Source organism: Harpegnathos saltator, unplaced genomic scaffold, assembly GCF_003227715.2.
Source record: "Harpegnathos saltator strain DR-91 unplaced genomic scaffold, Hsal_v8.6 scaffold505, whole genome shotgun sequence".
Taxonomy (NCBI): Eukaryota; Metazoa; Arthropoda; class Insecta; order Hymenoptera; family Formicidae; genus Harpegnathos; species Harpegnathos saltator.
The window spans coordinates 424,526-452,500 of NW_020230322.1; the positions used below are offsets into that span (position 1 = coordinate 424,526).

The window sequence follows — 27,975 nt, forward strand, 5'->3', positions numbered from 1 at the left end:
TTGCGAGATTTGCAATAATTATCGAATAATTAATGACAGAAATCTTAGGAATGGGAGCGCGCCGACATAGATGATTGGAAAAGCGTTGCAGCTACTCAGCCCACAGCGCGGCCCACTCGACCCAGCAACTGTTGGCGGCGTGCGGCGAGACGTAGGTCCGGCGAGATAAAACAACGAATAGCAGCGCATTGTCTTTCTGCTCAGCGTGCACCGACAACAGTTGCTGGATCGACTGGGCCGCACTGCGGCCTAAGCAGTTACAACGCTTCCCCAATCATCTATGCCGGCGCGCCCCCACTCCTCAGATTTCTGTCATTAAAAACTCGATAATTATTGCGAAATTCGCAAAACGGTATGGGACTTTTATGTTTGTTTTAACTCAACCTTCACGCTTCGGATTGTAAACTTATAACCTTCTACCCTGTATATACAGGATGTGCCATTTTAATCCGTCCACGGGAATATCTCCTCAGGTAGGGGCGATAGCGAAAAATGCCTCAGACAAAAGTTATAGGATATGTAGGGGGACACCTAGCGATGACCTTGACTTTGACCTTGAGGTGGAAGATCAAGGTCATTTTGAGGCCAAACTGATTTTTTTTAAATAGAAACTCCCATTTCAGATTACAGAAACGGAAAGTACGGAAAATTTCACGTCCAAATAGGTAATTCATGACTGTGGTCAAAATGACCTTTAGGGGTTGTTTCAAGGACAAGTACGTAATATTAATCAATTCACTCAAGTAACTGGTAAGCCAAGCGAGATAGTGAAAAGTTTTTCAGACAAATGTAGTATTTGGAAGTGGACGTCAGGTTATGACCTTGAACTTAACTTTGAGATAATTTCAAGGTCAAACTGAATTTTTAATTGAAATTAGTTAACAAGATCAATGACTTGACTCCTACTTTTAGCGTTACCCAGGAACAACGACGTGGACGTAATAGGGGGTATGTTCCCTTTGGAGTGCTTGACTCGTGTGAGTCCCCTTGCCTCTCACGGTTCTAGGTGCTTCATTCACGTGAGTCCCCTTGCCTCTCATTTTTCACGGAACATTTTAGAGCAGATTCTCAAAAACGTTCCCGTTTTGCTGAATACATAATTCGATCCTCTTTTGAAAATTGTCAGTAATACTTAAAAGTATGTCACGCACAATACTTTGGCAAGCACCTCTGATTCTCTCCATCATGTTATCCCTAGTGGTTGATTCTTTAGTATTGGGTGAGTGCAAAAGTTCGTGCGGAGTTTGTGAGTAAAAGTCACACAGTGATTAGGCAAACAAAAATCTTTATTCAATGATATATTCTCCATCGTTTTCTATAATCTTTTCCCAACGTTCTGGCAGCATACGGATGCCTCGATCATAAAAACTGCGCGGTTTAGATTCGAAGAACGAAGAGACGCCGTTTTTTAAGGCCTCCAAAGAGTCAAAGTTTTTTCCATTTAAATAATTTTGCAATGACCGGAACAAGTGATAGTCAGATAGTGCGATATCAGGAAAATACGGTGGATGCGTTAAGACATCCCATTTCAGGCTCTTCAGTTTGCGCAGCGTCTTTTTCGAAACGTGTGGTCTGGCGTTGTCGTGATGAAAGACGACTCCCTTGCGATTTGACAAAATCGGACGTTTCTCTTTTATTTCTCGATTCAGATTGGTTAATTGCCGACAGTACTTGTCCGAATCAATCGTTTCGCCAGCGGGGAGAAGCTCGAAATAGATTATGCCCTTGCAATCCCACCAAACAGAGAGCATCACTTTCATCGGGTGCAAACTGGCCTTTGGCATTGCGTCACCATGCTCACCTGATTGTTTCCATGTCCGTTTGCACTGAACATTGTTGTAGAGGACCCATTTCTCATCGCCCGTCACTAGTCGATCCAAAAACGACTCGTTATTGAGCCGCCCGAGTAAAGAAACGGCTGCAGAAATTCGCTTGATTTTGTTCTTTTCGGTCAGCAAATGGGGCACCCATATATCGAGCTTCAAATCGAATCCCATGTTTTTTAAACGCCGAAAAGCGGTTGATCGGTCAACGTTTAGTGCTGTAGCAACTTCTTCCGTTGAAATTCGCGGATTATTGAGCACTAAAGTACGCAAAACATCGTCATCAATGTCAGAAGGTCGACCAGAGCGTGGCTCGTCTTCAAGGTTAAATTCTCCGCGCCGAAATTTAGCAAACCATTTTTCCACAGTTCGTTTAGCTGGTGCTTCATCCTGATAAACATCCTGAATGTTTTTTACGGCTGCGGCAACGTTTATTCCCTTCCGAAACTCGTAAAGCATAACATGCCGTAAATGCACCTTATCGATACTCATTTTTAAAGTGATATTTCTCGAAGCAGTTTGTATGAAAACAAATGATTTTTTTTTAATAACAGCTGAAGACGTCACCTTTCCAAAGTTATATAATATGTAGATGGAAGTATTAATGACAACACTTTACGACGCTTATAACTCCATCTATTGAAACTCCGCACGAACTTTTGCACTCACCCAATAAAAACAATGTCTTTTAAATAACCCCATAAATAAAAGTCTGGAGGTGTCAAGTCTGGGGATCCTGCAGGCCATGCTACAGGTCCACGTGGTCCAATCCATCTTTCACGGTAACGCTCATTCAAATGTGCACGAACTGGATTGTAGTTACGCCGTGGAGCTCTATCCAACTGAACACACATTCTTGTTCTTATAACAAGATCGACATCCTTCAACAAAACTGTTGTTGTGAAGTTCATTCCGAAGGAAAGCAAGAAAGTTGTTGCCGTTGACATTCTCCTCAAAAAAATAAGGACCAATCAAATAGCCATTCAGAATGTCGCACCACACGTTGATACTCCAGCGAAGTTGGTGATCGACCCCCCGCTGCCAGCGGGGATTCACATCGGACCAATAATGGCTATTGTGCCTGTTGAGCTCGCCAGTGTTTTTGAAGGTAGCTTCATCTGAAAACATAACGTACCGAAAAAATTTGGATTTTGTAAAATCATCGTTCCAGCCCAATGACAAAACCGCATACGATTCCTTAAATCGTTTGGCATAAGCGCTTGCGTTAATGTTATATGATAAGGATGAAAGTTTAGATTATGTAATATTCTTAGTGCGGTACGTCTAGGAATGTCAGTTTGTCTTTCAATCTGACGACTACTGTTCTGACGATTCAAGTGAACCATAGCCAAAACTATCACCACACGCACGTCGTTCTCGTCCCGGTTTTGCTTTTGTCGATGTCGCACTAAGTGACCTTGTTGAGCTCTTAAGTGAATGTCCCTAATCGTGCTGTGACTTGGATGTCGTCGTTCTGGATATCGTTCTCGATAAAGAGAAGCTGCTTGAGGGTAATTGCCTTGACATTCACCAAGAATTAACAAAATGGCAACTTTTTCCTCTGGCGGATAATCAGCCATAATAAAAGGGTTAAATGAGTAAAAATGGAAAAAAGTTATAAAAAAGCTATGAAAAAGAAAAAAAGGAAAAACAGGTTTTATAATTGAAGTAGATACTTTTCAGAAATCCAAGTCCAAATAAGAGGATCAAATAACAGTATTGGAAAAATCAAATATGAGCTGAACTTTTAATAAGTTAGTGTATAAGTTTGTGCTTCTTTAATTTTTATTGTCGGTATTGAAAATCTTAATTTATACTAAGATCGGTTTAACTCCGCAAAGGATCAATGCTATGGTACCTGTGTACGACCTACGGTGTTCAAATACTTCAGCTTAAAACACTCGTCTTTATTTATTTTTTTTGCACTTTAATTGTTTGACACTTTAACTTGTTTTTCCTTTTTTATACTTTTTTCCATTTTTTTTCATTTAACCCTTTTATTATGGCTGATTATCTGCCAGAGGAAAAAGTTGCCGTGTTGTTAATTCTTGGTGAATGTCAAGGCAATTACCCTCAAGCAGCTTCTCTTTATCGAGAACGATATCCAGAACGACGACATCCAAGTCACAGTACGATTAGGGACATTCACTTAAGAGCTCAACAAGGTCATTTAGTGCGACATCGACAAAAGCAAAACCGGGACGAGAAGGACTTGCGTGTGGTGATAGTTTTGGCTATGGTTCACTTGAATCGTCAGATCAGTAGTCGTCAGATTGAAAGACAAACTGACATTCCTAGACGTACCGCACTAAGAATATTATATAATCTAAACTTTCATCCTTATCATATAACTTTAACGCAAGCGCTTATGCCAAACGATTTAAGGAATCGTATGCGGTTTTGCCATTGGGCTGGAACGATGATTTTACAAAATCCAAATTTTTTTCGGTACGTTATGTTTTCAGATGAAGCTACCTTCAAAAACACTGGCGAGCTCAACAGGCACAATAGCCATTATTGATCCGATGTGAATCCCCGCTGGCAGCGGGGGGTCGATCACCAACTTCGCTGGAGTATCAACGTGTGGTGCGACATTCTGAATGGCTATTTGATTGGTCCTTATTTTTTTGAGGAGAATGTCAACGACAACAACTTTCTTGCTTTCCTTCGGAATGAACTTCGCAACAACAGTTTTGTTGAAGGATGTCGATTTTGTTATAAGAACAAGAATGTGTGTTCAGTTGGATAGAGCTCCACCGCGTAACTACAATCCAGTTCGCGCACATTTGAATGAGCGTTACCGTGAAAGATGGATTGGACCACGTGGACCTGTAGCATGGTCTGCAAGATCCCCAGACTTGACACCTCCAGACTTTTATTTATGGGGTTATTTAAAAGACATTGTTTTTATTAAAGAACCAACCACTAGGGATAACATGATGGAGAAAATCAGAGGTGCTTGCCAAAGTATTGTGCGTGATGTACTTTTTAAGTATTACTGACAATTTTCAAAAGAGGATCGAATTATGTATTCAGTAAAACGGGAACGTTTTTGAGAATCTGCTCTAAAATGTTCCGTGAAAAGTGAGAGGCAAGGGGACTCACATGAATCAAGCACCCCGAACCGTGAGAGGCAAGGAGACCCACGCGAGTCAAGCACCCCAAAGGGAACATGCCCCCTACTACGTCCACGTCATTGTTCCTGGGTAACGCTAAAAGTAGGAGTCAAGTCATTGATAATCTTGTTAACTAATTTCAATTAAAAATTCAGTTTGACCTTGAAATTACCTCAAAGTTAAGTTCAAGGCCATGACCTGACGTCCACTTCCAAATACTACATTTGTCTGAAACATTTTTCACTATCTCGCTTGGCTTACCAGTTACTTGAGTGAATTGATTAATATTACGTACTTGTCCTTGAAACAACCCCTAAAGGTCATTTTGACCACAGTCATGAATTACCTATTTGGACGTGAAATTTTCCGTACTTTCCATTTCCGTAATCTGAAATAGGAGTTTCTGTTTTAAAAAATCAGTTTGGCCTCAAAATGATCTTGACCTTTCATCTCAAGGTCAAAGTCAAGGTCACCGCTAGGCGTCCCCCTGCTTATCCTATAACTTTTGTCTGACAAGGGACATTCGGCAACGCGGAAATTGAAAAAAATCTGAAACTCTGCATAATTGTAGAACAGATATACCTAATAACAAAACAATTTTTCGTTGGTGCCCAAAAACGGTTTTAAGGGTGGAAACAACCCCTTGAACAAAGTTGATTTTTGTCTTTCTAAGCGAATATTATCGAAACTATTAAAGATATGAAAAAATGTTTTAGACAAAAGTTTTATGGTTTTAATACTGCCGCTGCTTGAGCAGCGAACCCATAAGTTTGGTACGCGTAGCATATATATAAGAGCATTTTTAATTTTTTTTTCAATATTGCCTTTTCCAAACATAATGTTATTATATATGGTTGAATTTGTCATAAAATAAGCTTTATTTTGGTTGGACAATTGATTTTAACAATTTGAAAAAAGAGAAGGAGGGGGGGTATTTTATACACAATTTTACATTTTTAAAAAATCTAAATATAGCATAATAAAGCACTTTTAAAACCATAAAACTTTTGTCTAAAATATTTTTTCATATCTTTAATAGTTTCGATAATATTCGCTTAGAAAGACAAAAATCAACTTTGTTCAAGGGGTTGTTTCCACCTTTAAAACCGTTTTTGGGCACCAACGAAAAATTATTTTGTTATTAGGTATATCTGCTCTACAATTATGCAGAGTTTCAGATTTTTTTGAATTTCCGCGTTGCCGAATGTCCCTTGTGAGGCATTTTTCGCTATCGTCCTTACCTGAGGAGTTATTCCCGTGGACGGATTAAAATGGCCCACCCTGTATACAGGGTGGCCCAAAAATACCGGATAACTTTGCAGAATCAAATTTACATGAAAAACTTTAAATACAAAAGTTGTAGGAAATCGAGTAGCGGACTTGATAGTGACCTTGAATTTGACTTTGGCTATGACCTTTAAGGTCTTTCGGAGGTTAACTTGAAATATTTTAATGGGAACCTCTATTTTTTATTACACTGTTTTTTTCTACTAACTAATTTGAACAATTTTTGCCTAAAACATTTTTTTATTTGCCTATTATATTTTTAGATATTTGAGGAAATCATGATAACTTTTTCAATATTTAACTCACAATATATCGCTAACTATTTATCGGAAGAAAAAGTACCACTTTTTCTTCCGACTTCAAACTTTCTTGCTTTATTTAGTGTCAAGAATATATTGTTACAATAGTGCCGTGATTTTGTTAATTTGATGATTTTGGAATTTCCAAAAATCAGTAAGTTAACAAATGTCAGGGCGTTATTGTAACAATATATTCTTGAGACTAAATAAAGCAAAGAAATCTAGTACCACTTTTTTCCGACAAATAGCGAGATATCATAAGTTAAATATTGAAAAAGTTATCAAGTTTTCCTCAAATATCTCAAAAAATATTAGACAAATAAAAAAATGTTTGTGACATAAGTTGTTAAAATTAACTAGTTAAAAAAAGCAGTGTAATAAAAAATAAGGAATTCCATTTCAAAAGTGCAAGTTGACCATCAAATGACCTTGAAAATAGAGGTCAAGGTCCAAATCAAGGTCATCATAAGGTAGCACACTTAAATCCCTACAACTTTTATACATATCATTTTCCCTGAAACTTCAATACTGAAGAGTTATTAGGGTGGTCCGTTACTTTTGGGACACGCTGTATGTATATAGGGTGCTCCGAAATTCCCTCATTCGGAGTACAGGACATGATACTTTATGCTAAAACAAACAACTTTTTCCTTTAGCAAAATTGCGTCCAACAAGTAGTTTTTGCAAGAGAGCGTGTTAAATTTAGTGAATAAGCGCTCTTGTCTATGTAACGCTCAGGGCCGGCGCGCGCGCCTCACTCGCGTGTACCTAACCCGTGATTAGTAATCATAAGTAGTGTCTTTTAAGACGCTCATATGGTTCTGTTGTGATTAGTTTACGACATTTTAAGACTGTGCTTAAGACAATTTTAAATAATAAGAATCAATTATGAATAATACCAGGATTTGACCTGCTTTCGTATTTGTATTGCTTAAATAATGAAAAATTAATAAAATAAGTACTGACTTTATTTTTTACGTAATAAATGAATAAAATATTGTCTGATTGCACAATATTATCTGAAAATAAAGACAAATGTAAGTAGTAATATGTTTTGCGAGCTGTGAGCGTTCTATTATTAGGTATACAAATGAATAATCCAATTTTTTCAGCTATATTCAAGGTTTATTTTAAAAGAAAGTAAATTAAATTGTTCAATCAAAGTATTCGCCGTTGCTTTCTATAACTTTAAGCCATCTTTCAGGCAGCTGATGAATTCCATCTCGGAAAAATGTTACGTCTTTGGACACCATAAAGTCGTCAAGCCATTTTCGGATCTCATCCACTGATAGGAAGTGCATATCCGACAAGGCGTGTTGCATCGACCGGAACAAGTGATAATCGGATGGAGCAATGTCTGGTGAATACGCCGGATGCTGCAAGACGTCCCAGCCAAGACTCATTATGGTGTTTTTTGTATTGGAAGCAATGTGTGGCCTGGCGTTGTCATGCAACAATTTCACTGGACGTTCTCCTTTACCAGCATACGGGCGTTTTCGTTCAAATTCTTGACTCAAGCAGATTAATTGACGTTGGTAGCAGTCCGCAGTAACTGTTTCACCCGGTTCCAACAACTCATAATAAAACACGCCCTTGATATCCCACCAAATGTAGAGAAGAACCTTCCTTCCGAAACAATTGGGTTTTGCGACCGATTTTGATGATTCGCCGGGATTTACCCATGACTTTCTGCGTTTCGAATTGTCATAGAGTATCCATTTCTCATCGCCCGTAACGATTTACCACAAGAAAGACTTTCGACGCTGCTTATTGAGAAGAGAAAGACACGCTGCCACTCGTTGATTTTTGTTGGTTTCAGTGAGTTCATGCGGTTAGGCACCCATTTTCCTTCTTTCTGGATCTTTCCCATCTCATGTAGGCGTTTGGAAATCGTTTGCTGCGTTACTCCCAACTGTTCTGCAAGCTCTTTTTGTGTTTGTGCTAAATTCTCAGCGAGCAGTTATTCCAAATCATCATTACCGCACTTCGGAGGGCCTCCAGGGTGTTGTTTGTCGATTAGACTGAAATTACCGCTTTTAAACCACTTAAACCAAAATGCGCACACATTGTACGATACAACACCTTCGCCGAGAAAGGAACAAATCGATTCGCACGCTCTTGCAGCATTTTTTCCTTGCTGGAATTCGTAAAGAATGCAGTGTCGGATATGCACCTTATCTGTTACTGTTTTCGAATGTACTGAACTGAATACTTTTGAAGGTTATGTTGGGCCTTTCGCCAAACTATATGTTCTTTTTAATAGCTATATGTCAACATTGCATAATCGTAAAAGAGCGGGAAAATCTATTCAATTTAAAATTGATTTCATAACTGCTTAAAATAATTTGGATTATTCATTTGTACATCTAATATTTCAAGTATTGCACAATTACGTGCTAATTAAATAGTATCATTAAACTTAAAGATTAATTTACTGATCAAGCGTATACATAGGAGTATACATATTTGTAACAGTGATTACAAGTAAAATATTTGAATTAACGTTATTTAAGAGCTCTCTTTTTATTTCTTTATAATAGAAAATACAAAGAACTTATTTAAAATTCAAATTGTGTGATATAATCACGTCACGGTTTACATTTACTTATTATTGCTTATGCACGTAAGCCTTTCAATACGTACTTTCCTTATATGTTTCGATTATTGCGAGGAATATTGCTATAGCCACAATAGTCAAGTTGGTTAAGAAAATAAATCATTGAGGTTATAGCAATATTTCTCGCAATAATCGAAACATATAAGGAAAGTACGTATTGAAAGGCTAACGTGCATAAGCAATAATAAGCAAATGTAGACCGTGACGTGAGTATATCACACAATTTGAATTTTAAATAAGTTCTTTGTATTTTCTATTATAATAAAATAAAAATAGAGCTCTTAAAAGACGTTAATTCAAATATTTTACTTGTAATCATTGTTACAAATATGTATACTCCTATGTATACGCTTGATCAGTAAATTAATCTTTAAGTTTAATGATATTATTTAATTATTACGTAATTGTGCAATATTTGGAATAATAGATCGCTCACAGTTCTCAAAACATATTACTATTTACATTTGTCTTTATTTTCAAATAATATTGTGCAATCAGACAATATTTTATTCATTTATTACGTAAAAAATAAAGGCAGTACTTATTTTATTAACTTTTCATTATTTAAGCAATACAAATACGAAAGCAGGTCAAATCCTGGTATTGTTCATAATTGATTCTTATTATTTAAAATTATCTTAAGCACAGTCTTAAAATGTCGTAAACTAATCACAACAGAACCATATGAGCGTCTTAAAAGACACTCCTTATGATTACTAATCACGGGCTAGGTACACGCGAGTGAAGCGCGCGCGCCGGCCCTGAGCGTTACATAGACAAGAGCGCTTATTCGCTAAATTTAACACGCTCTCTTGCAAAAATTACCTGTTGGACGCAATTTTGCTAAAGGAAAAAGTTGATTGTTTTAGCATAAAGTATCATGTCCTGTACTCCGAATGCGGGAATTTCGGATCACCCAGTATACATATATACATATACAGAGAGAGAAAAAGGGAGAGAGAAAGAGATATATTCATATATTTGTTTCATAAAAGAGCATGATACAACTGTGGATTTTCATTGAGAGGTTGCTATTTTAAACCTCTTTGGACGGAAAATTGTTGAATTTAGAGAGTCAGGCCTATTGAGACTTTCATTCGAGACGTCGAGAACCATAACATATTTCAATTCTATCCAATTTAACCGAGGGCACATTCCCATAAGATCTGTGTGGGGTCCTTTAAGCGTTTACGGATTATTCTGTGTCATCAGCCATCATGGATCAGTCCCGGTTGGGTGGACCGATTAAGGTAGAAAATGTTGCGTGAGTACAAAGGAATTGAGTAATCTTTTTGAAAGTGGTTACTCTGCTGATACGATGAGATATCAATCTCAAATTCTCGGTAACTCGTGGGAGAAAAATTGCGTCAAAACATAAATTTATAAAAAAAACTATGATTACTACAAGGATGAGAATATGCAAAGGAACGCACTATCGGCATGAGTGTGTTGAGTTAACCAATTGAATTATGATGGATGAGTGCTCTGGGAAAAAAAAGACGGTTAAGCAACTCACTTTGGGCCCCACGATTATAGTAATCAAATTATTCAAGTTGCTCGTAACCCTAATTTTACGTAACCTCGTATTTGGATTAGAAATACATCATCAAAATGATGACGTCAGAGGAATAGGATTAGTTAAAAAGCTTGATTTAAGCAAGTATGAATGTCAGTTATGAAAAAACATCTCAAGTCTTTCAAACACAGTTTTATCATCGAACATTGATATTGCAGTAACTGAACATCTCAGTTATACAACGATGATAAACGCATCAAGTAACCAGTAATAAAAATCAGAAATTGATAATTTCGAAACAAGTATGCTTAATCTGAAATCATTGTTACAGATCACTGATTTTGAATAGTCAAATTGAAATTAAAGTTGTAACTCAAATTTTTCCACAAGGTACTTTCGAGTTAACAATTACAATTCAATTCCACTATATTAATTTTTAAATTTTATATCTATAAATTTTTAGGTAATAATTTTTAAGTTATGTAGAAATGGTTATTCAAATGACAATCCACTGTATTGCAACTTTCAAGCCTTATAACTTAACAAGTACTTAACGAAAAGTAATTTAGTTATAGTGTTTTGGAAAACTCCCGAGATGAGTTATAAGAATATGTAATGAAAAATAGGGAGTTCCATTTAAGAAATTGAAGGTAACCTTCACGTGACCTTCAGAGGACTATCCAAGGTCAATGGCACCACCTTACGTCTCCCTTCGAGCCAAACAACTTGTGTCTGAAACATTTTTGTTTACTGGGTTTAGTTTTCGAGATATTGATCCCAATATCTCGATCATTTAAAATGGGACACCCTATATGTTTACGTGTACAGGTTATCTACTCTGGCGGAAAAAATTTTACAAATTTGTACAAAAAATAAAAATAAAATACAAAAACGACCAAAAATAAGTGTCAGAATCTATGAAATTCTACATAAATTTACAAAGTGCTTAAAAAAATCTACTTGAATTTACAATGTGCTACAAAAATCTACATAAAAATGCTAGAATTGGAACACTTTTATAATTTGTTGTACTTTTCTATTGTATACTTGATTTATGAAATTCTCAGCAAAACTACGTCAAACTACAAAAAATACTATTCTACAAATTTCTATATCCATAAAAATACAGTGTACTACAATGAAATGCTAAAATTAGAATTTTGTAGATTTTCGTAGCTTTCGATCGAAACTTATAATTACATTACTACGACTTGATCTACAAATTACAGGGCAAAATTACGTCAAATTACTATTATTAGCGATGTTCTACGTATTTTTATGTCGAAATAAGTGTTGTATAAATAAGGAAATATTACAATGGAAACAGTTGTGTAAATTTTTTTTATGATTTGTGAAAACGCGTAGTTTATATTGTATTTCCAACAATATGTACTTGAATAGACGTTTTCACAAAAATTGTTACAATGCAGTATACTACTTTTTGTGTACAACAATCCACGTTCATGAAAAATTGTATATTGTACTGTGAAGATTTTGGTAAAAACATTAATTGATTTACATATTGTTACAAATAATTATAATATCTTCAATTACCTTTTTCCATCCCAAACAATTAAAAACTGATAAAACAATTATTTTTAGTTAAATATATAACTTTGTACACAAATCTACCAACATTTATTCAATATTAATAACTTCTTCAATTAAATGAATAACATTAATAATAAATAATTTTTAATAAATTTGTGTACAAATTTGTACTATTTTAGTGAAAAGTACAAATTTTAATTAGCAGTAATTGTAATACATTGTACAGCCGTAAAAATAAATCAGTATTTGCAATTATATGTAAAAAATTGTATTTTATGGGAAACTAAAAACTGCATTAAATTTAATATTACATAGTTTTACGATATGAAAATTCTTGTAGATGTGCACAGATATTTCTAAATATTTATAATATTCTACAAAAAGTAAGTATTTTTATTTCTACAGACTTTGATGTCTTTCAATTTTTTAAATTTGCACATTTTTGTAATTGCTTCTATAAAATTGTAGATTTTTACAAAATACTACTTGCAATGATTTCTAGGTTATAGAATATTGTAATTTATGGTATTATTTTGTACAAAATTCTACAAAAAAACAAATTTCTCTACAAATATTTACATCTGTATACAAATTTCTACAGATTTCTATTTTTAGTAAAAATTTGTAGTTTTTTGTTAAAGTTTTTTCCGCCAGGGAGAGGACGAGGCGGACAAGATGCTGGAGCGCATCATTGCCGACTGCCTCGTCCATCATCTGTCCTCGAAGTGGCCGAACCTCCATGACCGTCAATACGGCTTCAGGCCCGGTAGGTCCACGGTGAATGCAATCCAACACCTCCGGGATCTGACCGCGACGGTCGTGGAGAGGGGGGAGCGGGGTATTGTTGGCGGTGTCCTTGGACATAAAAAACGCCTTCAACACCCTGCCCTGGTCAGAGATTGGGCGGGCCCTCGAACACCACGGGGTGCCCGTCTATCTCCGGCGGACCCTCTCGGCGTACTTTGGGGACAGGGACCTCGCCTTCCCCAAGGAGGACAAGGTCCAAGGCCGGCGCGCAATGGAGCGCGGTGTTCCGCAGAGGTCGGTCCTCGGCCCCATGCTATGGAACAACGCGTTCGACCGGGTGTTGCGCACTCCCCTTTCCCCAGGTTGTCACGTCGTCTGCTACGCGGACGACACGTTAGTGGCGGCCGGGAGAAGGAGCTGGAGGGAAGCTCGCCTCCACACGGAAGCGGCGGTGGCATCGGTGGTGAGTACCATCGGAGTCTCAAGGTGGCGCCCCAAAAGACTGAAGCCGTGTTTTCTCACGACGGCAGTCGGGGGGCGCCGCCGGAGACCCGGGTCCTGGTCGATGGCGTTCACATCCGCGTCGGGCCGACGATCAAGTATCTCGGCCTGACGTTGGACAGCCGGTGGGATTTTAGGCCTCATTTTAGGCTACTGGCTCCCAGGGTGCGCAGGGCGGTAGCCAGCCTCCTGCACAACCAAGGGGGTCCAGGATGGAGGGCTCGCCGCCTGTACGTGAGTGCGGTGCTCTCGATCGCTATGTACGGGGCGCCCATATGGGCGCCCCAGCTTCTCGCCTGCCGGAGACGGCGAATGCCGTCCCGGCAGGCGTTGAGGCCAATGTACATTCGGGCGATTCGAAGGTACCGCACGATATCGTACATGGCGGCGACCACCCTCGCCGGTTCCCCTCCAGTGGAGCTCCTCGCCGAGGAGAGGCGGGTCCTCTATTGGAGGACCAAGGAGCTCCGCGAGGAGGAGGAGCTGACGGCCAGGGTCCTGAGAGGTCTGAAGTCCCAGGCCGTGGCCTGTATCCTGGGGATGTGGGGGGACATGTTGACCGACCCACGGGGGTACGGGCGCGAGACGGCCGAGGCTGTCCGCCCTTGCCTGCCCGAAATGGCAGGCAAGCGGGGGTGTGGACTGACTTTCCATCTGGTGCAGGTGCTGACAGGGCATGGGTGCTTCGGTAAGTACCTGCACCGGATCGGGAAGGAGCTCACCACCCGATGCCACCACTGCCCCGTGCTTATGGACACGGCGCACTACACTCTGGCTGCTTGTCCAGTCTGGAGTGAGGAGCGCCGTGTCCTGGCCGGGGCGGTGGGGTGCCGGAAGGAGGACATCTCGCTCCCGTACCTGGTTCAGGCCATGTGCGAGAGCGAGGAGGTGTGGGAGGCGGCGGCCTCCTTCTGCAGGGACGTTATGTCTAAGAAGGAGGCCGCCGAGTGGGAGCGTCGACCGAAGAACCGCTTCAGGAGGCGAGGTCGGCGCTCCCCCGGGGGGGGGGGGCATTGGCAACGGACCCGAGGTGGCACCGGCCGAAGAGGAGGAAGGACCTCTGGACAACAGGGGGCCAAGTCCTTCTCGGCCGCCTCGGGCCCGACTCCGTCCGCGGGAGGGGGGTCCGGGGAATCCGAATAGGGCGGGTCCATTGAAGGACTCGTCCGTGATGGATCCCCTGGTTCCCCCCGCGCGTCAGATAAGTAGGGACAGGGGGTAGTGGAACACCCAGTTAGAGCTGGATCCACTCCCCCAAAATCCTCCCCTCCTTGACTAGCAGGGATGGGGGGTAAGGAGGGAGGGTGAATGTCCCCTCTCTTCTTTATTGGAGACACCAGAAGGCCAACCAGCGGGGCAACCCGCCGGGGACCGCGCCCTGGATTCCCTTTGCGGAACAGGGCGCGGTATACAGGTGGCGAGGGGCTCTCGAAAGGGAGTCCTGGGGCCGGGGGGTTGGGGAGGGAATGCGGGAGCAGTACCCCTGACTCCCCTCCTCACGGTCCGACAGGTAGGCATCCCGCAGGGGTTTTAGTCAGTAGGAGTCTGACATAACCCTCGGCCCCCCAAGGGCCGAGGGTATCCATGATGGATTTCCCCTGCGTGACCAAAAAAAAGAAAAAAGGGTAGGAAGAGGAGAATGTCATGAGCGTGGAGCGTCAAGTAGCTCAGTTGTTTAGAGCAGTCGCCTGGCAAGCGAAAGACCCGGGTTCAATTCCCAGTCTAGCGGCACTACCGCGTTCTCGATATTTTTCTCTCTTCGGAACGAAAATAAGATGCAGGTCCCAAACGCACGATGTCTCCCGTCGCCACCTAGTACGCGTAGTTTCATGATGAAAGAACGGCTTCACCATGAAAGAAGGAGGGCGTACTAGGTGGCGACGGGACGCCGTGCGTTCAGGACCCGCATCTTATTTTCGTTCCGAAGAGAGAAAAATATCGAGAACACGGTAGTCGCTAGACCAGGAATCGACCCCGTGTCTTTCGCTTGCCGGGCGACTGCTCTAAACCACTGAGCTACCTGACGCTCCACGCTCACGACATTCTCCTCTCCCTAGATAACCTTAAGAGATGTCGTTCGGAAGCGACAATCTAGATCCCAAAATTGTAACACACTAATTCCATAGGAACGTAGAGCTAAGCGAGAGGAACGAAGAGGTCTTCTTTCATTTAGCGATATTTCGCATAGTTTTTTTAGTAATAGCGGCGTAAAATTTAGCGTTTGTTATGCCCAGCCTGTAGACGCTCTGCAGCGAGCTGTGTGCGTCGAGGCTGAGCGGTAACGTAGCTTGCGCTGACCGTCATGATAGCCTCTTGGCGCTTTGACGCCGGCATACGGCAAGGCAATGATGAACGAGGCGATAATTCATTGCCTCGCCGGAGCGTCTATAGTCTGCGATGGGCGTGACAAACGACAAACTTTACGTGGTTATTACTAAAAATTATACGAGATATCGCTAAATGGAAGAGGACTTTTTCGTTTCTCTCGCTTAGCTCTACGCACCTATGAAGTTAGTGTGTTACAATTTTGGGACACCCTATATATGCGCTTAGAGAATTTCTAAAATATCTAAAGTATACTATAAAAGTTATTTCTATATCTAAACTATCTTTTAATACGTTTTATTAACAAGAAAAATTCGACACTATAATGTAATGTTTATACATATGTACATACATGTATACGCGTGCATATGTATGCCTGTCGTGAGGGTATATGCGCACACGTGTGCGTGTTCGTGTGTGTATATGAAAACGAGACTGTTTTTCTCACGTTAAAATGGTATTTAATACATCGAATATTGTGAAGATCATTGATGACCAGTACTCAATTTGTTAGTGAGGATGCGCCGTGAGGATCATCGGTGACCGGTGATACCAAGATTAATAAAAGCATTTAATTCTAATAAATGACAATATCTGTAAAATTTTCAATATTGTCATTATTATTGCATTGTTTTCATTGTTGCTATAATAAGTAAGTATTAATATAAAAAAACTAATGCATTATACAGTATACTTAAATAGTTTTATTTATAATTATGTATGTATTATACGAGGGCGGTCCGATAAGTACTTAGCCTCACCGCCCGATGGCGCCACTATCGCAAGAGAAATTTACTATCGTGTAGTACATTCTCGTAGACGGCTACTGTCGAAATTTCAACCGAATCGGACTCGTAGTTTTGTTTTGACCGCGTGTGGAAGCGGGCGTGTCCGCGGATTTTAGAAAAATGGAAAAAGAGCAATATCGGTCGGTGATTCGATTCTTGTTTTTGGAAGAGAAATCGCGCAGCGAATCAAAGAGCGCTTGGATGCTGTGTACGGTGACTCTTCTCCTTCGATGGCGACCGTCAAAAATTGGTTTAACGAGGTTCAACGTGGTCCCACGTCGGTTTTCGATGAGCCACGCCCAGGTGCCCCGAAAACGGCTACCACGGAGGATAACATGACAAAAATCCACGATCTCGTATTGGCAGACCGCCGATTGAAGGTGCGCGAGATAGCTGAGACAGTAGGCATCTCAAAAGACCGCGTGGGTCATATCCTGCATGAAATTTTGGGCATGAGAAAGCTGTCGGCGCGATGGGTGCCGCGTTTGCTCACTCCGGACAACAAGCGCAACCGTGAGACCACTTCAGAGCAGTGTTTGACGCTGTTTAAGCGCAATCCGAAGGAGTTTCTGCGTCGTTTCGTGACCGTCGACGAAACATGGATCCACTGGTACACACCAGAGACCAAGGAACAGTCGAAACAGTGGACTTCACCCGGCGAACGTGCTCCGAAGAAGGCGAAGACTGTCCTATCGGCCGGAAAGGTGATGGCCACCGTTTTCTGGAATTCACAAGGTGTGATCTACATCGACTACCTGGAGAATGGCAAAACGGTCACAGGGCTGTACTATGCCGAATTATTGGGCCGATTCGACGCCGAATTGCAGAAAAAACGGCCCTATTTGGCGAAGAAAAAAGTACTCTTCCACCATGACAACGCACCGGCTCACACCTCCGCCCACACCACGGTCAAATTGGTCGAATTGGGCTACGAACTGCTGCCCCATCCACCGTATTCTCCAGATTTGGCCCCGTGCGACTTCTTTTTGTTTCCAAACTTGAAAAAGTCACTCGCCGGGCAGAAATTTGAGTCGAATGAGGAGGTCATCGCCGCCACGGAGGCCTACTTTGCAGACCTCGAGAAAACGTATTTTTCAGACGGGTTAAAGAAGTTGGAGCATCGCTGGGTCAAGTGTATCGAGCTAAAAGGAGACTATGTTGAGAAATAAATCGCCACTTTTCCAAAATTTTCGTTTTTCTTTTGTAGGCTAAGTACTTATCGGACCACCCTCGTATATGCATATTGTGATGTATTATTTTAAAACATGGCAAATAAAGAAAGGGTGAGCCAATACAATCTTCATAGAATGTACCTTTTTTATATGATTTTTCGCATTTGATGGCATATTAATTACAGAAAAGGGCAATCTAAAAAAATTAATGCAGGAGATGAAATGCAGTCTGTAGGAATATAATAGATCATTACTTGAATGTTGAACAGACTCGACAAGAATATGAGAAATAACTGAAGCAACTGAAATAACTGACTTTGGTAAATATAAGTAAAATATTAATGCAAAATACATCAAATGCATTCCAGAGACATGGAAGTTATTAATGACTTTTAGTAATCCAGTTAGAACCACAATATTTGACTTAAGGTTGATTCGATGTCAATGAAGGTTGAATTAACATTGATTCAACGTTTCATCGACCATTTTAACGTCAAATCAACGTTATGATTCAGACTAGGAAAATAAATGCATAAAACATGATAATACAATTCAACCGTTTTATGTAATATTTTATCATAATATACATCGCAAAACAAAAACTTTTTTCCAATGCTGTGAGCAAATTGTATAAAATTTATCTAGCATTCAACATATTAATATTAGACATATTATGAAGATTTCTTGTTGAAATACAACTTCATTTTCGACATGGAAAGAGTTAATCTTCAGAGTACAACGACCTATAATGACGGCTTGCGAAGTTTATGCTTGCCGCGTTAATATTTAATGGTTCGTGAGTAATTCGTGTAGTAGAGAAATTTAAAAGGCTCAGTGACCATATCCGGAATGTGTTTCTTCAGATTTTCTTAATTCGATTCAGTTACGTCTTTTGTTCAACGCGAATTGTGTTGTACAAAATGTTCTAATTCACGAATAAGGATCGAATATGTAATCAGCATAATTTAGTTATGACAATTGTAAATGATCATTTTGTTTTTCTATATACTATGAAATGTCTATTTGTATATTAATTTATCTATCTACCAAAAAAGAAAAAGCGAAAGAAGATATTATATGTCACTTACATCTCTCAACATTTTCTCAGCCACAGTAGGATCCCATTTTCTTGCTGAACAAAGAAAAGAAAGTAGAAAATAAATATTAATTTATTGTGGAATATTATATAATGTCTTATAATATAATGCGTGAGCGAATAAATAATTAATCAAAATATTAATATTAATATACGATATGTAATATATGAAATATAATATATAAAACAATTAATAGAATAATACATATATATTCTGATGAATTTTGATTTCTGATGAATTTTGATTTTCTGATGAATATTATAATTCAAGCTAATTTTTAGTTAGATATATGATTGTTGTATTAATGATTAATTAATTGTGATTAATTTTATTGTATTAATAATAACAATAATTATTATTAATTACCATTTTACTATATTAATAATTATTATTGATACAATAAAATTAATTAATCATTAATGATGAACGAATATTACTCTATATTGTATAAATGATAGTTTATCACATAAAAAAGAATAGAAATTACATTGCACTGATTTCCAACAGTACTCGTAACTTCCTTCCAAGCAATTAAATTGTTTCATTAAATACTATTTCAATACTTAATGGAATCGAATAATAATGATTGTAACATAAAATAACAATAATGCACTTCTAGTTTGCGATATGCACGATTACACAGTATACATATAATAACGGATAATATTCAACGAAATCAACAAGCATGTTTCCCTCAATAATACTAATATGTTATCAGATCTATACCTCTCAACCAGCGAAGCAGAAAATTATCATCATGGTGTGGTTGCAAGACATCTTGCACGGATCGTCTGAACTGCAAAAAAGAATATATAATTTGCATAATGTATAATTTGCATAATGTGCATATATTATATTCATCTCATGCATTATATCATTAAAAATAATTATGTTTAATCGTGCAATTATCTATTTGAAAATCACAATTATTCCTTTATGAATAAATATGCATGATCAGTGACGCACATATTTGTTTCATAACCTGTTTGCTTTTATTTGTATCAAAATACTTTACCGACACCATCTTCCAGAAACAACGACATATTTTCCGTGACGTGATGATTTCCATTGATTTTGCTACTAACAAGATTTATTATTTAATTTTCTTTTGTACGCGTAATCACGTTTATTAATCATGTTTTACAGAAATATACGAACACTGTGTCTTACGTTCGATGAGAGAAAGTGAAATTTCTTTATCGACTCTCTAATTGTCAGTTATAGAACAGTCCATAAAACGATTTATATTAACCCATTTCAACCGAATATTCGTCATAAAATATCTACATTTACTTTTACTAGAAGCGTTAAGAACTATAGCACTATTTAGTAAAGAGAATTAAGTAAGACCAATAACGAAGATATTTCTATTCGTTTTTCAAAGATAAATTTAAAAGAATCTTCAATAGCAAAGATCAGCTATTAACTATCATGTATAAAACGAACAATACGAAATACAAAATATGAAATATAAAATATTGCTTTCTTATATCATAAAATAATTATTCATGATATTCGATTTTATGTTCGATATGCAAAAATATAAAAAAACAGAAATTCACGCTTATAAAGACGATGGGATCAGACATCCATATGTCGAGTGTGATTACTGAATAGCGAATAAACCGGTTTTCACCTGGCTGTGAAAGAACGATTACCTACATTTGCAACCTCGATAGGCCTATGTTGTGTTTAGGCAAAGTCAAGTGTATTGTTCCTTAAACGTGTTCCGCATTCGTAACGAACAGAAAGTTGCCTTTCTTTTGTTATTTGGTTGGAGCGTAAGACAGGTAAAAACTCAATTCTAAAGATAATAAGGTAAGAATACTGGTATGCATCACGATTGGTGACGCCCGTCATTTGATTGCTGGTCAGCTGGGACGATCTGATCAGCTGTGCTGTCGAAAAAACAATACCGGATCTTATTGATTCATCGTCCAGGGAGATCGTTCTTTAATTTTGAGGACTGCTATTTTCGATAGCATAGCTGATGAGATCGATCCTGTTGACCCGCAATCGAATGACGGGCGTCATTACATATACATGTATATCAAATTCAAATTATATTTTTTTTTATATATGTATGTAACATGTATATCAAACTCAAATTATTTTTTTCTCAAGATATATAATATATGTATGAAACATATAAGTTTTTACAAATAAAACTTATCTAACCATAAAAAAGATGTGATATAAAAAATATAAAATTTACCTTTTTAAACAAAAAAGTAAAAAGAGGCGCCAAGTACACACGCAACACAATAATATTGTGTTATTTTTAGAAATCTCAAACTCAAATTTTTTTTCAAGATATATATGTACGTAACATAAGTTTTTATAAGTAAAACATAACTATAATAAAACTCTACAAAAAACACTATTCTACTGTATAAAAAAAGTAATATATTAAAACAGTAATATATTACTTTTTTTATACAGTAGAATAGTGTTTTTTGATATAGAGTTTTATTATAGTTATGTTTTACTTATAAAAACTTATGTTACGTACATATATATCTTGAAAAAAAAATTTGAGTTTGAGATTTCTAAAAATAACACAATATTATTGTGTTGCGTGTGTACTTGGCGCCTCTTTTTACTTTTTTGTTTAAAAAGGTAAATTTTATATTTTTTATATCACATCTTTTTTATAGTTAGATAAGTTTTATTTGCAAAAACTTATATGTTTCATACATATATATCTTGAGAAAAAAATAATTTGAATTCGATATACATGTTACATACATATATAAAAAAATAACTTGAATTTGGTATACAAGTATATGTAATGACGCCCGTTCGATCTTCTCTCCTTCTCTCTTTCTCTCTCTCTCTCTCTCTCTCTCTCCCTCTCTCTCTCTCTCTCTCTCTCTCTCTCTCTTTCTCTCTCTCTCTCTCTCTCTCTCTCATTCTTTCTCAGTTACTCGCTGGCATTCGCTGTTGTCTACTTCTTCAGCGTTTTCATAGCGCCTCTGGTGTCGGAAAAACGAGATGTACATATTTCCCCACTCCCGTGCGTCTTACGTTTTTTTCTTGAATCGAAATTTTCCGTGATTCGGGCTTTACCTTAATATGATTCCACTCAGAGACAACTTACACAAAAAACACAAGGATACTTTTCTTCCTATTTTTTAAGGCCGAATCAATTAGAATTGAAAAAACCTCGATCAGTTTAGCCATTGCTGAGATATGAATATCTCACCTCGTTTCAACTCGCAGTTTCGCATAATATAGGCACGATATATCTCGCGTCGTTCGAGCGCAACTTCGTTGAACGAACTTGCGCGAGGCACTACCGTGCTTCTTGATGATCGAATGTAATTGAACTTTCTATTTTAATGTTATTTCTTTCATCTTTCTTTCTTTTACAGCTACAAATAAAAATTGTAATATTTATATCATAATCCATTCATCTTCAATAGATCTTCGTTTGACCTTTCCATCTTTTCTTACATTGATAATATAAGAGATTACCGTAAAAACACTAATAAAGGATAAAAGTTTTACAATATAACTAGTTTGCTACGTAAATTTGTTATAAGAATGGCATTTGATTATCATTATCGTGAAGCAAAAAGATGGAGCGTTTCACCAAGAAGGCGAGTCACAGATGCGCTGCAGAATTGTGACAAATTGAAGCCGTTAAAATATCTCTGTCTTAGAATAAACACTTCAGATAAGACTATCTCAGTAAAAAAATATACGATTTTCCTTTAATCTTCGCAATATCTAATTTTTAGTTAATTTTGTCATTGAATTATTAACTATTTAATAATATCCTCACATCTTTCATATCTAATGTAGGTCATGTTAAATGTTAATGCAATCGTTCAATTAAGGATAAAGCACGATAACTAGATATGTATTATTTCTACACATTTTACATTTCTGTTCAGTTTCAGAAATTGGAAATGAAATTTTTCAAATTTCTTTTCGTTTCAGGCTAATAACTTAAACATTTATCAAGTTTAAACATTTCATGACACATTACTTTATTCGATCTAGACAAATTTAAAAGTTCACTTTGAGAAATTTAAGTGCACGTTGCAAAATTTATTTATTTTGTATATGTGTACACAACGTCATAATTCAAAAAGACATAGTTACGTATCAAGAATCCTTCGATCCATGCCATGAAATTTGTACATGGTCATTCAATAACAAGTTGTGACTGTCTCTGGTCATAGCAAACTAATGATCGTGGTCAGAGACATAGCGTTTCTTCTCATTTGTTATGGAAAAACTGCTTATATATTCGCAATCTAGTGCAAATAAAATAATTTTCTTCATTGTGCATATTATGTAGGTCAAATAAACATTTCATTGTTCAAATAACTTAAAGTTATTAAATCGGATACGTTGATGAATTTTATTGACAAATTTTAAATGATTCGTAAGATTTCACTCACTCAATGAAGCTAACTCTAAACTGAATAATTACAAAAACTTTTTTCTTAATACAAAAACTTTTTTCTTAATAATTTTTTTATAAATTATAATCGATGAGGCTAAAACTCTGAACATTATTTAGGAGAGTGACCTGTATTGAAAAAATGTCATCATTGAAAGAAAAATATAAATTATATAATTATTAATTGAAGGAACAAATTCGATGAAAATTAGTATATCTTTTCTTGTAATTGTTCTTGTAATTGATATGATATCAAAAAGTAAATATATCAATGATTTCTTTACCATCTAGTATATTTCGCTGCTCGAAATAAGTAAGAAAGACCAAGGTACATCCGCCCTTTTCAGAATTTTAGTGACAAAGGCTTCTTATTAATTAATTGCTATGATTAACTGTATAAAAAGATGGAAACAACCATCGTCTATATTTTCATGCTAACTACAATCTCTAAAAATGTATACTTTTTCTCTAATAACCGAAATATAAACATGCAGCATTATTGCGAACTTCATTGCTAACACAAATATCGAAGTAGTGAAGTATCAAATTCTCTTCGATCAGGACTAATATGGAATGTTAAATGTCGTAAATGTGAATATTTAAATCCAAATTGGATTTTAGGCATGATTAATATGATAGTGAAAATATTATGGTGAGAATATTTTTTTTTCAAAATGGATCAGAACTAATATGACAAATCGAATCAATAAAATTATGAATCAATTTTAATACAAAGATATATTTAAAAATACGTTACCTTATATCCGTAATTACTTCAGAAATGATTTCATTTTTCTATATAACAACGACCCAAAACATACAGCAAGAAATATAAAATACATTTTAACAAAAAAAAAGAATTCTCTGTTATCATAGTCGTTCTAATGATAAGCCTATTGATTTTAATGCCACTGATTATTCTAATTCTACTCATCTTAATCCAATTGAATATTATACAGGATGGCCCTACGTCCCATCCAGACTTTAAAATTTAATTCTGAACAAAAACTTTCCTATGAATGGGTTAAAAATACTACTCTCTAAAAAACTACTCTTAGATAACATGAATATGTATAATGTTCAGCTACGTGGCTAGGAGGCCTGCTGCGTTTCAACTGCTCCGTTGGCCACCTTCTATATGGCTACTCTTGCAGTCATACAGAACAGAAACTATTTCAATAGTGTAGGAAGCGTTAGCGTCTTTAGTTTTAAGCTCGTAATTAAGCAGCGATGTTAGAAAAGCGGCGCTGAAGTAGCGTTGATAGCGCGCTCTGCGGCGTGTGGCGGCTGGGCAGGACAAACAAGCGAGCGAGTAGAGACAGGGAGAGACGGTGTGTGTGTGCGAGAGACGACGAGCGTAGCAAAACGTTTTATGACGAAGATCCTTACCATTCGATTGCCTTCTTGTCCGTACTTACCTTATATTGTAGCCAAAATACACTCAAACGCAAAAAACCCGGTACACTAAAAATTTGGGAAAAAATTACAAAATCTCAAATGATCATAACTTGGTAAATAATGAAGATACAAATATGCGCAGAAATGCAAAATGAAGCTTGAAACGTCCACTTTAAGAATATCTGAATGGCAATTATGCTCGGCCATTTTTTTCAAAATGGCGGATGATAAAGTGAGAGGATGCAAAATTGATAATCAAAGGTCCGTGTTTGCGATGGTGCATGGTGTGCATCAGGTATCGCAGCGTAATGGGATCAAATGCACATGAAAGTATAGAGTGTTATCTTTAAAATGCTACTTTACCGAGCTCGATGTGATCATTTTTCACTGAGTTGTTTCAAATTTTGCTAAAAATGCGGTTTTCTTGTTAAATTTGCATAATTCAGTGAATAAGTATCGCATCAAGCTCTATAACGAAGTATTTTAAAGAAAATATTCTATACTTTTAGGTACTTTTTGTCCCATTGAGCTGCGACACTTACTTTGCTCCATGCGCCGTCGCACGCTCGAACCTTTTTTTAGCAACTTATCATGTTCTCCTTTTTATCACCCGCCATTTTGAAAAAATATCGTTGTGCACGATTTCGATAGATCTTTCGAAAAGTACGGTTTCAAAGCTTCCAAACCGTTTCTGAAATTTGCTGCTAGGATATTTAGGTGTCGAGATATTCAATTTCGAATTTGCAACAAATGTCGATTCAGCGAGGCTTAAGGGGCTAAGAGGCTCTGCGGTTCGTTTGGCTCTTTCATAATTTCAATAGCCGCGTTCATTATTCTCTATACAATAATTTACACAATTTTGCGAATTGGAAATTTAATTTTTATCAAAAGTTATCATTCTTTACCCTTCAGTTACGCATGATCACTGTGGTATACACTTTAGTTCGCGAAGCTGTCCCTAGCTCTCTACCTTCTCCGTACGATTGGCCATTATGGTACACAGCTTGAATATGCTGTGGATCGCGCCTGAGTTCGTGGTGACCCGGCGCGCGGGATGCCGAGTCGCTGGACGCCACCTGAACGTCGAAATTTCCTGGCGCTCCTAGTCCATGGAGCCGCCGCGACGCGGCGATCTGGGTTGTCGCGCGCTCGAACCCCTCGGCTCGCACGCGAGTTCGAGCTGCCCAGGGCATATAAGAGTGTCCGCGGAGACGATCAGAGATTGCCTTCGTACAGCTTTTGGCCTTCGTACGGTCCACCACCGATAGTGGCACTATCTCTTGTACGCTGGACTTTGCGAGTTTGTCAGTACGCCGGGCTTACGTTCTGGCTTGACTGAGATTCTGTCGGTGCGCCGGGCTTTTTAATGCCTGGCTTGACTGGATTTTTCTTAAATGTATGTGCCAAGACAATAAACAAAGACAAACAATTTTCCTTTTCCGAACATGTTCACTCCGATAAGCGCTGCCTCGTGCGACTTTTCTTTTTCCGTGATTTTTTCCTTTCGAGGTGCGTTGCTTCGTGCAACTTCATCAATTTAAACCATAATTGATTGTTTCGCATCGAGATTATTGCGTCGATTATGGCGACGATAAATCCTGAAAAGGCTGCTCATGTTATTGCTTTAATTGAAGATGGCAGAAGTCGAAGATATGTTGCTCAGGCACTTGATTTGTCAGTGTCAACTGTGCAACATGCTTATGCCAGGTACTTACAAACCAATTCTTTCCATAGAAGGCCTGGTTCGGGACGTCCTCGATGTACCAATCACAATGATGACCGATTTATTGTTTCAAATTCGTTAAGAGACAGACATCGAACATCTGTTCAAATTAGAAACAATTTAAGGGATGTCCGCAACATTAATGTATCCGTTAACACCGTTCGGAGAAGATTAAAGGAACAAAATCTGCTTTCGCGCAGGCCAGCAGCTGTACCTTTGCTTAAATGTCACCATCGCGTAGCTCGACTCAATTTTGCAGTTGAGCATAGAGATTGGACTTACGCAGACTGGAGCAAAGTACTCTTTAGCGATGAATCTCGTTTTTGTGTCTATTCTCCAGATGGACGAGAACGAGTTTATCGTCGCGGTGTAGAACGATTTGCAGACTGTACGGTAAGTGAGAGGCATAGCTACAATGGAGGCTCTGTAATGATTTGGGCAGGAATTTCAGCTAATGCTCATAGATCTGCACTTTTTTGACAAGAATATGAACGCAGATGTATATGTGGAAGACATACTCATTCCGTATGTTGTTCCGTACGCACCCTTCATCGGAGAGAACTTCTTGTTTATGCAAGACAATGCTCGACCACACACTGCGAGAAGAGTGTTTGATTTCTTCGATGAAGTTGGCATAAATCGACTCGATTGGCCACCAAATAGTCCAGATTTAAATCCAATCGAACACTTATGGGACAACCTCGGCAGGAAAGTACGAAATCACGTACCTGCTCCTCAGTCACTGCGAGAACTACGAATAATTCTCGAAAACGAATGGAATACAATTACGCAGGATAAAATTAAAAGACTAATAAGGAGTATGCCTGATCGTATGAATGAGGTAATACGCGCACGAGGCAGTCATATCCACTATTAGTACACACACCACACACACAGCAGAGAGGGTTTGGAGTCATTAATTACTGCAGGAGTGACGAACTGCGGGGTCCTTATTTCTGCTGTAACACCACACGCACGCACGCACGCACGCACGCACGCACGCACGCACGCACGCACGCGCACGAACACGCACACGCACACGCACACGCACACACGCGCACACACACACACACTACATACAATGGGACTTTTCCTACCAGTAAAACTCCATGCGGTTTATATTGGGAAGACTTACGACCATAATTTGAGCTAATGACAGCGGTATCTTAAAACGCAATTCATCTTTATTACGTAATATCGATTACGCAAAATGAAGAACCTAAATGGAATTTTACTTTCATTTCCCTGGCTTTCAAAATAATAAATGCAAATCATTGAATATATTGTGCAGGTTATGTAAATTATTATATAGAGAAACATGAACACAGCTATTGAAATTATGAAAGAGCCAAACGAACCGCAGAGCCTCTTAGCCCCTTAAGCCTCGCTGAATCGACATTTGTTGCAAATTCGAAATTGAATATCTCGACACCTAAATATCCTAGCAGCAAATTTCAAAAACGGTTTGAAAGCTTTGAAACCGTACTTTTCGAAAGATCTATCGAAATTGTGCGCAACGATATTTTTTCAAAATGGCGGGTGATAAAAAGGAGAACATGAAAAGTTGCTAAAAAAAGGTTCGAGCATGCGACGGCGCATGG

At 38.1% G+C, this 27,975-nt stretch overlaps 1 protein-coding gene across 1 annotated transcript in view; it reads right to left on the bottom strand.

Moving 5' to 3' along the window:
• Positions 1 to 27,975, bottom strand: part of LOC105182985 (SEC14-like protein 2) — a 342,399-nt gene that overhangs the window by 284,123 nt on the left and 30,301 nt on the right. The window contains exons 3-4 of the mRNA XM_025302604.1: positions 19,566 to 19,635; positions 18,831 to 18,874 (exon numbers count right to left, since the gene is read on the bottom strand). Coding sequence (XP_025158389.1) covers positions 18,831 to 18,874; positions 19,566 to 19,635 — 114 coding nt within the window. The remainder of the gene's footprint in view (positions 1 to 18,830; positions 18,875 to 19,565; positions 19,636 to 27,975) is intronic.